The sequence below is a fragment of the Nanorana parkeri genome, unplaced genomic scaffold, assembly GCF_000935625.1.
Source record: "Nanorana parkeri isolate BGI_ZX_2015 unplaced genomic scaffold, ASM93562v1 scaffold1444, whole genome shotgun sequence".
Lineage (NCBI taxonomy): Eukaryota > Metazoa > Chordata > Amphibia > Anura > Dicroglossidae > Nanorana > Nanorana parkeri.
The window spans coordinates 289,294-300,092 of NW_017307712.1; the positions used below are offsets into that span (position 1 = coordinate 289,294).

Here is a 10,799-nt window from a genome sequence, read left to right on the forward strand (position 1 = left end):
ACTAAAACTGACTTCAAATATATTTGCCAGTAGAGTGGTACCTAAATAATACCCCCCTCACCCTCAGAATAGTGTGATGATAGTGTGGAGTTCATCTGAGTGCATGGACGTGGTTTCATTGTACACAGTGTCCCATAGCTCTCCAGTCATATAACTATGTTTTCCTGATGCTATTATTAGATGGTCTGCATATGAAATAATAATATGTAAATATAATAATTTATTTATATTTGTATTATTTATATAGAACCAAGTGCTTTACATACTAATAATGATTCATATCAGTCCCTATCCCTGGAGAGACTCACAATGTCTCTACCCCTTTTACACACACGGGGCCAATTTGGGAACTAGCCAATTAACCGATCAGTGTGTTTTTGGATTGTGAGAGGAAAAACATGCACATAGCATGTATTTACTAAAACTGACTTCAAATATATTTGCCAGTAGAGTGGTACCTAAATAATACCCCCCTCACCCTCAGAATAGTGTGATGATAGTGTGGAGTTCATCTGAGTGCATGGACGTGGTTTCATTGTACACAGTGTCCCATAGCTCTCCAGTCATATAACTATGTTTTCCTGATGCTATTATTAGATGGTCTGCTAATATCAGGTGTACATCCTGTTTCCTCACTTTATTTATAGTACATGGGAAGAGATATTAAATTCAGAACCTTGTATTACCCATTAACTCATTGTGTTGTCATTTAAAAAGGCTAAATAAATCCCATATTACTATGACCCTTTTTAGTTAGGTAGTAGATGCATGAAGGAATTAAAGCTGTCCTTCAGGTAAACAGGCAATTAGACAAATACTTTTACTGTATTTATATATCGTGGCATTGCGAGGCAATACCACGGTGTTAGGTGGCCTCAAAGTCACCCATGGTTCTCAGCCAGAGGGGATGAGTGGCTCCAGGAAGAAATTACTTGTACCAGGAAAGAACTGCCTTTTCTGTCCTTTCCAGGTTTTCTGGATCCTAGTTGGGATCCTGGAGCCAGAAGATTTCTTAGAGCTCTGGGTGTGACGAAATCTCCAGTCCTGGGTCCGTGGGTTAGTAGTGACCAGCACCTGATTGTTCACCTGTGTGCATCCGTCATGAAAAGTGTGCTGGGATGTGTTCAGGGCCCCACCTGTGAGTCAGGAGAACTCCACCCAGGAGTCAGTGGAGGCCAGCGCAGCAGGGAGCTGCGGGTGTGTGAAACCTATGGGGCAGGTTGGTACGTTGCTGAGAGTTGTCTGGAGGTAACAGACAGTGGCCCTAAGGATTGAGGCCGGATCAGCAGTGCTGCAAGAGAAAAGTGTTACAGGACTGGGACACTGAGTGTGAGAGACAACTCGAGGATTGGTGAGCCGTATCTGTTATATGCTGCAGCAAGCTATTTTGTGTTGGACTTCTTGATTGTCTACCTTTTGGAAAGAAAAATAAAGACTTTGTTAATGGAAAAACGCTGTGTGAGTGCTCTGTGAGCTCCCCAACATTACAATAAATATATACATACATATATGAACAATTTTACCTTCCAAAGGATTTATTTTGTCCAATCAGTCCTGAGATTGAGTCTCCATCTCAATCTGGAAAAAAAACTGAATGGACACGGATGTCACAAGAGTGACATTGGTTCCATAGTGCTCAAATCAGCGGGGGATGTGTGCGCAGTTTCCCAGATGATCAAAACAGATGGCACCCAAGGGAAAGGGGCCTAATACAGTGTATCAGCCAGGGACCAAAACACATTGCAGATAGTGTAGAATGGAGAGGGGAGCAGGGCAGGGGAACTGGGAGGAGCTTCATTGGAGAGAAAATACATTGATATACGAGTTATGTGATGAGTGTTATGTGCAATATGCTTGGCACACAGACAAGAATAAAAACAACTAAAATAGCTTCTAACTCTTACCAGCTTTACTAAAAAATGCTTTCATTGTTATGTACCTGTTGGAGCTATTCCCCTCATTTACAGTCCTGCCGACCAAAGTTTGTAAAAAATCTCCCCAATGTTTTCACGGGCAGTAATAAAAACAACATTTAGTATCATTTGTGTTTTTGCAAACGGAAAAGTTAATCTGTCTTTATCATATATCTAGATGACAGCCACAGATGACAAGATACCAGCAAACAGCTCCCATATTGAAGAGTTTATCCTGTTGGGATTCAGCAATGTCAATGTGAAGCTTCAGCTGTTCCTCTTTCCCCTTTTTCTCCTAATCTATGTATTCACATTACTTGGCAACCTTACTATCATCATTGTGGCCACTTTTGACTCTTTACTACATACCCCAATGTATTATTTCCTACGTAACCTCTCTTTTCTTGAAATATGCTACATATCTGTTACCCTCCCCAAGCTGCTACAAACATTTGTGGCCAAGAAGAAGACAATCCCCTTCTATGGTTGCTGTGTACAGATGTATTGCTTTTTCACCCTTGGTGTCACTGAGTGTTTCCTCCTAGCTGTCATGGCATATGATCGCTTTGTGGCCATCTGCAATCCCCTGAGATACTTTTCAATTATGAACAAAACTACATGCCTAAAAATGGCTATGGTTTCTTGGGTATCTGGCAATCTTATTTCCTTTGGTCAGACTGCTTCCATCTTTTCTTTACCCTATTGTGGTCCCAACCTCATCAACCATTTTTTCTGTGACATACCCCCATTGCTGAAGCTGGCTTGCACTGATGTTAGAGCTAATGAGATTTCAGTTTCTGTCACTGGCTTTTTAGTACTGCCACTACCTTTTTCTCTAGTGCTTTATTCTTATGGCCGAATTATTGCTGCCATTCTGCGTATCAGCACTAATGCAGGGAGGAAAAAGGTTTTCTCAACCTGTGCCTCTCACTTTGCCTCAGTTACTTTGTTCTTTGGAACAGGTGCTTTTACGTATGTACGAGTGAAGACCAGTGATAATCCTAATAATGACAAAATATTGTCTCTGCTCTATAGCGTGGTAACCCCTCTGTTAAATCCTCTAATATATAGTTTACGAAATCAGGAAGTAAAAGGGGGACTTAAGAAAATAATGTATAAAAGTATTGGTATGTAAAGATGCAAAACCTTCTGCAAAAGCTCATAAAAGTGAGAGCAATCAGTAAGGATAGCTGCATAATAATGTTTGTATATTTATGTCTGTCTATTTTTGCCTTTTTTTCCATCAAGAGATCTGTCAAAATAGATTTTGCCAGGAAAATCTCTCAAAAAATCTAAGCAGAGTTTATGTTTTGAAAGAGTTCTCTAAATAATACAAAGACACAACGTGTCCAATAAGTGCACACAGTAGAACAGTAGAACAGTAGAATAACATGTCACATAGAGCTCCAAAACAAACATTAACCAGCCACACAAGGCAAGCAGTCAATCATGTTTGGAATGTATATGGTACATCAAAAGTAAGGAAGAATGAACCATCACACTCAACCAGCAAGACTAAATGCGGCCAAATTTACACACAGAACTCTGAAGAAAATAAGTGTGGTTCTTGAGTGTAATGAATCTGTTTAATTCTCATAATGATTCCTTCGTAGAGGGAGGGGTAGTGGAAACTAATTATAAAGCCAACATTCTGCAAGCAGTAAATAATAATCTGGCAACCACCAGGGCTGTATACTCTAGGTATGAAAAGTCATAATATCCCAGCATGCAAATGGGTCAGCACTCAAAGAGGTGTCCATGACCCTATTAATAGCCTCTGTTCAGTATCTTTTGTGCTTAGGGCACAACCATAACAGGTGTATCAAATTACTATGGGGCTGACACCACTTGCTGCAACATGAGATAGGGTGAAGACCAAGGGGGTCATTTCACATATTCACAAAGGAGCCGAAGGATCCAGCCAAAGCTTCGGCTGATCCTTCGGCTCTCTTTGGCCGCCTCTGCCCTTCAGTTCAGTCGAACAGAAGGGCTTCTGTACAGGCTATTCATAGCTGAGCGGCTCAGCCGAGCCGAAGGCATTTGCTTCAGCTCAACTGAGCCGAAGTGTCAGCCGAAGCGGGGTGAACAGCCTGCTGAAGGTCGGCCTTTTGCCCCGCAAATGACAGCTGGGTGTAGCCAGCCGTGATCACACAGCTGGCTCCGCACAGTTGTAATGACAGATCAGCATCCCCAAATGACCTGCGGACCCTGAACTGTCATTAAACAATAACAACTGGACGGAGCCGGCCATGATGTCACGGCTGCCTGCGCCCAGATGTTATTCATTGGCCAGGACCTGCTAGAAGACTCTAGTAGGTGCCGACCAATAGGAAACAGTTGGGCGGAGCTAGCTGTCCAGCTGTTACTGATAGCTCCGCCCAATTGTTTTTTTTCCTTTTTTAAAAATGTTTTATTTATTTTTTGTATTTAACTATTTATTTACATTTTAAAAATCTTTTTTTTTAAACTTTTTTCATTGATTTTCTATTCTGCTCGGTACCACGGAGGTACTGAGCAGAATAGCAAAGCGCCGCTCAGTGGCATTCAGCTATTCACTCCCTGCCATTCGGCCCCTATCAGGATAGGGGCAAACGGCAGCGAGTGAGCTGCCGGAGCTTTGACTCAGCTGATCCAGATGTTGGATTGGCTGAGTTGAAGTCCTTCTGCTTGAAGTGACCAAAGTGCAGCTGAAATCAGCTGTACAAGCCAGAAGTGAATAGCCGAATGTAGTTCAGCTTACTTTTCTTCGGCTGGGTTATTCACTCAGCCTTCGGCAGCTTTGTGAATAACCCCCCAAGGAACTCAGGTGTGAAGAACCGAATCTGAACCCTGATGCTGCTGAGTGGTTCTACCTGCTGAGTCACCTTAGAACCTTGGATAGCACCTTGCCTGAACTTCTGTGTAATCCTCAATTAAACCTAGTTTCTGCTGAACTCTGAACTCCCTGCTCCTCCCTTGAACTTTCTATTTAAGCCATGCCTCTGCTCTTCCTGTTTGCCAGATCATTGTGCTCCTGCCAATATCTTGTTTCCTGCTCCTTCTGTGATACAATCCGCTCATACTGCTACCTGTGTACCGACCTTTAGCTGCTGATTCACCAACTACTCTCATCATCTTCCGCTCCATACCTGATACTTTGGCTACTGACCTCGGCTTGATCTCTGACTACGCTTCTGCCTGCTCCTATACTACTACCGTCTGCTTGTGTACCGAACCCGGCCTGTTTCACCACAAATTTGCCTGTTGTTTCAGGCACTGGACTCCGAGCCTGATCCCAGATCGTGACATCGGGGGTGTGGTACACCCGATGTAAAATAAAAAGCTGTGTCAGTCTGTGAGAAGGAGGCCAGGGATATATTTGGAACAGGTTGCAGTATATCATCATCCCAAGTGTCATCTGAAATGAGGCCAAGAGCCTTCCTCCATTTTTGTTTGCAGGAAATTACCCTGCATTGGTGGTGTCACTAGAAGGAAAAAATGTCCCTGTGTCAGTGGTGTCAATGAAAATGTCTTTGCGTTGATGGTTTTCGCTGGAAGGTAGAAAAAAGTCCTGTGTTAGTAGTGCAACTAGAAGGAAAAATTGCTCCTGCGTTGGTGGTGTCACTGGAACTAAAAATTGTCCCTGTGTCGGTGGTATCAATGGAAGAAAAAAATGCCCCTGCATCAGTGGTGTCACTGGAAGGAATAAATGCCCGTGTCAGTTGTGTCACTGGAAGGAAAAAAATGCCCCTGTGTCAGTTGTGTCACTGGAAGGAAAAAAACGCCCCTGCATCAGTGGTGCCACTGGAAAGAAAACATGCCCCTGCATCACTGGTGTCACTGTAAGGAAAAAAAGAAGGCAGCATTAACTTCTTCCCCTCTCTGGTCATGTTATATGTCCCATGACAAGGGGAGATAGAAGGGCAGTCTGCTTTCACTCCCCAGCGGGTGTACTGAGAAAAAAGATCTGTTCTCAGTGGGCGTCCACACGGGAAAAAAGGTCTGCTTTCAGAGGGCACCCCTATGTGCCTACTTTCTTCCACCCACATTAGTCTGCTATTGGAGGGAGGAGAGAGCAGTATCCTCCCTTCAGCAGCTATAATGGCCTCTGTTCTAAGCTCTGTTCTCCAGCTGTTTGAATGAGAAGAGTGATGGCAGTGCAAGCTCCTAGTGCCCCCTCTCCACATAAAAGCACCCGGTCCTGTTTACAAATGTCTGCCAAAAAATATCCCCCGCTTCAGCTTCTCATCTAGTGACTTGCTATAAAATTACAATATTGCGGTCCAATCACTGGGAGAGAAGAGACTGTGGAAATGCTTCCTCTTGCCTGCAGCAAATTGATGACACCACCCATGCCACAAAAGTCACTTACCTGGAGCTCAAGGAATAAAAGGACCAGATTTTGTACAACAAAAACTGTTGCTATACACATTAAGACAGCAATAAAGTTACTAAAAGATACACTTTAAACTGATCCATATAATTTGCATACATCAAACATATATGATGGATACCCAGTTCCTTACACATTTTGTAACCCTGCATGTTGTTCTTTATCATTGCAAATTGTTTATTGCAAAGTTCAGCTACAGTTACAGTGCCAGCTTATTCTTCCTGTATGATTTGGTAACATCACATATGGTGGGTGGGCTTATTTTAAGAGGAAGCTCTAGCACATTTACAATAAGCCTATACAGTATTTTGAGTTATTATTACATTGATAAAAAGTCAATTTGGCTTTAATATTCACATTTTACAAGCTTGCTGTGCCATTATTGGTTAACATATACAGATTAGTCTATTCTCCTGCTTGTTGCTATCTGTATGACTTCACAACTACAAAAAATAGGAAATGTATGCTGAGTAAAAAATGGGGCTGCCATTGCTAAAATCTCCTTTGAAAAATGCTAGTTGCCTAGCTCTCATGTTGTTCCAAAGGAGAATACTTAAGACAGACAGATTTTCAGAAGAGTCCATGAAATTATAAATGTACTTTTAGCACAGTTATCCTTAATAGGTCCTCCTTCCTCTTCCAGTAACCCCAAACGGTCTTTTGCATATCTGTCTCTGCTCCTTGTTATGGGGGGTGCTAAGCACAGCACAGTCTTCTCTTTATAACTTCCAGCCTTGCTGTGCTTTTATGTGCGTGGGCACTGTAATCTCCAGATATTCCAATGGAAAAATTGCCCACCATTGGGACCAATGAAAGATTGTCAGTCCACAGGAATGAATAGAGATCATGGTGCAAATATGTAGAATAACAGCGCTCAGCTGGGAGGCTTTTGAAGAGGAGGCTGTATGGGGCCCAGGATGCCCCAGAGCAAAGATGTTGGAGTAGCGGGAAGAGGTAAGGTGGAGGAGTTGCTGGAGGGGGTAGTGAGCTATATAGGGTAACTTTACCAAAAGTACAATTCTTCTTCTAACTGAGCAATTAGTTAGACAACATAGCATCACATTCACTTCAAGTAAAACTTCAGCCACAACATTTTAAAAAAAAGTTTGAACAGACTGAGAAAGTAGTAGACAGTTTAAGTTATCAGTAAACACACCCATAATTTAAAGCCCAGTTGAAAGCCTCCTTCTTATTACTTTAATGTAGTCTTTGGTACAGATCTAGAAAATACAGCGGTCCAAATCCCAAACAGCCAAACACACCCCCTGCGCAGTGCTCCAATAAACAACGCTGTTGGAGCACTGTGCAGGGGGAGTGATGGACAGCTGGGTTCAGTAGTGATCCGGATTTCCAGCATGCTCCCAGAACAGGGAATATAACAAAGGCTGCAGCACACTAGTACATTGGGGGAAAAAACAAGACTCATATATGCTTTACGGACTGCATTGCAGTATTATATAAGAAAGCTTCAACTGGGCATTAATCAGTAAAAAGACCAGCAGTCAGAGGCAGCAGTGCCTTAGATCTCACACTGCTAAGGTACAGCTATGAGGCTGTAGACACACTCACAAACCAGGAATGTAATCCCCTTTTTCATGAGCATTTACAGAGAAAAAAAAAGTTGATTTTTGAGGCTACTGCCTAGGGCCTAGGCACATATCACATTTCCAAATGTTACCTATAGCACAAAAAGTAAATTTGCTGAATACAAGTTCACTTTAAAAAAAAAAAAAAAAAAGCAGTAAAAAGCTTGCATTAGCTTTCTGGGTTACAACAGAGAAGCTCCCAATTCAATAGGGAAATTGAAGTATCCTTAGAATTCTCTCTGTTGTGTCCTACAGTGACCTAAGGGTTGAGGAGAAAGAAGAGCCACTGAGTACACTATATGCCATGTATCCCAAGTTTGTTTTTATCATTAGCACCTTTGGTTCCTCTTATTATTTTCATCTTTTTCTGAAAGATATTTCTGAGTTGTGGTGATTTCCACTGAAGCGTCTGAGAACATTATTTCCAGCACCTGCTTCCTACGTCTAACGATTCATTGCTGCTCTGTGCTTTTAATTCTCTTTGAAGTATCTTGTGACTGTCACATGACATCGAGTATGAGGAAATATGGTGCTTGAAAAAGCATCGTCCTGTCCTGCCACAAGCAGAACAATGTTGTTTTCAGACAAACATACAAATAGCGTGCCACTACCAATTATATCAATTATATTTCTCTGCACATGTATTTATGACGTAGCACCAGGTAGCACTACTCTATTTAACAGAAATTTACTGTCTCCATAATGCACAATGTTTTGGGTCTAGTCAGTTTTAAGTATTAGTTGAAACACATTATAATTGTAGTTATTAGATGTAGTAATAAAATGTAATAATGGAATTCTAGGTCTGTATAAATTTGGGGAAAGTATAAAATTTCATAGTGATTTTTTTTCTATACAGTTTAAAAATCAAAAAGAAAACGTTTATATTTTGTGTCTTTTTTAAAAAGTATTACACATTAAAAAAATTACAGTATTTTTTTTATTTACCAATATGAGCCCCCAGATGGCATGCACTGCCATCACAATAGCAGCATGTTTTCCTGCGTTGAAGTACCAATTCAAGACAGCCATTTAAAAATGAATGGGCTATAATGCATTTTAATACCCAAAAATGTCAGTTCTGCTGTATTTCATACACACCCTGAAGATAAAGTGGAAGTAAAATAAGCCCCATTGTTGGTGTCCGTGGCAGAAATAGTAATTCCAGCATTGATGTCAGTTGCATTAATAACCCCAGTACTGGTGTCTGTGGACACAATTATTACTCCTGCATTGGTGTCAGTGACTGCAATAATAACCCCCAGAATTGGTGTCAGTAGCTTCAGTAATAACCCCCAGCATTGGTATCAGTCACCTTACTATAACCCCCAGCATTCATGCCAGTTTCTGCAATAATAATTCCCAACATTCATGTCAGTCACCACAGTAATGAGCCCAGTATTGATGCCAGTGACAGCAATAAAAACCCCCAGCATTGGTGCCAGCGACCTGAATAATAACCCCCAGCATTGGTGTCAGTCACCTTATTATAACTCCAGCATTCATATCAATTGCTGCAATACCGTGTTTCCCCGAAAATAATACACGGTCTTATATTATTTTGGGGCTCAAAAAAACACACTAGGTCTTATTTTTTTTAATGTACAACAATCCACAATTATTCATGGCCTGATTTTCTTGTGATTCCATTTCCTGTAGAACCATTGACCCCAATCTTTCATGTCTAGCAATAGAGCTCTCCTTAAATGAACACTTCTTGTCCAAGTAGCCTGCTTGTAATGCATTGGCAACACAGGTGTCAGTGATTTTATCCTATGAATTCTTCACCCAAGTGCATTTGGTATTACTCCGCCTGTGACAGGAGCCGGCGCTATAGAGGAAGCATCAGCTTATGCGGCTCTGCTCCCTCTGCTGCCGCCTCGCTACCTCTAGCGCTGGCTTCGTTTGCACCGCTGATTCTCTCCCCTTATGCCACCACCTGCCCTGGGAATAGTCACAACTAGGTCTTTCTGTATAAAAGTTTGTGCAGTTACTCAATAAATCAGAGTTTGTTTCATCCTACACTCGTGTCCCGACAAGTGACTGGGGAAACTGAGAGCTAAAGATCAGCGGGTTGCAAGATCTCCTCAGCAAGGAAGAATACAGCGGCGGACATACTTATCCTGAGTACCAAGGTCCATCACACTTATATTTTAGCAAATCCCAAAAATAGTACTAGGTCTTATTTTCGGGGTAGGTCTTATTTATGGGGTAGGTCTTATTTTCGGGGAAACACGGTAATAGCCTCTAACACTCATGTCAGTCACCGCAGTAATGTCCCACATGATTGATGCCAGTGACTGCAATAAAACCATCAGCATGAATGCCAGGGACTGCATTAATAATCCCCAGCACTAGTGTCAGTTGCAGTAATAGTAACTCCCAGCATTGGTGCTAGTGACAACAATATTAACTCCCAACGTTGGTGTCAGTGTCCGCTAAATTAGCCCCAAGCATTGGTTTCAATGGCCACAGTAATAACTCCCACATTAGTGGCTAGTGGCAATGTTAACCCTCCTTAACCCTCACCCTGCATTGATCTGTACCAGTTAACCTCCCCTCCTGTATTGGTGATCAGTGGCAGTGCTGTTAAGCCCCCCTCCCTACGTTGGTAGTTATTGGCAATGCTGTTAACAACCACCCAGCCCCACCACACGTTGGTGGTTAGTTACAGCCCACGCACGTTTAGTTTATTTTACTTTACCAGGTCTCCTGCGCTGCTCTCTTCCTTAAGACGTTGGGTGGCCAGTCCAGGACTATATGTTTACTGTCAGGTGGAGATCACACCACCTAAAATACTTGCTTTATTTCAGTGCCATGTGTGGTATCCTGCTCAGTGTCCTGCCGCCACTGTGCAAAGTGCCCAAGATGCGTTGGCCGCACAGAGAGAGCTGGTGACTGCATTTGGCCCACAGGCCAAGTGTTGGG

General features: G+C 42.3%; 1 protein-coding gene across 1 annotated transcript; it reads left to right on the plus strand.

Annotated features, from left to right (window-relative positions):
* The first annotated feature begins 2,091 nt into the window (after positions 1–2,091).
* On the plus strand, positions 2,092–3,048 carry LOC108798293 (olfactory receptor 10A7-like). The gene has a single exon (XM_018570026.1). It carries the CDS (start codon positions 2,092–2,094, stop codon positions 3,046–3,048), a length of 957 nt encoding a protein of 318 aa, XP_018425528.1.
* The last annotated feature ends 7,751 nt before the right edge of the window (positions 3,049–10,799 follow it).

What these genes read in the sequence shown, in the direction of transcription:
- LOC108798293 (XM_018570026.1), top strand. Translation starts at nt 2,092, where the DNA reads ATGACAGCCACAGATGACAAGATACCAGCAAACAGCTCCCATATTGAA.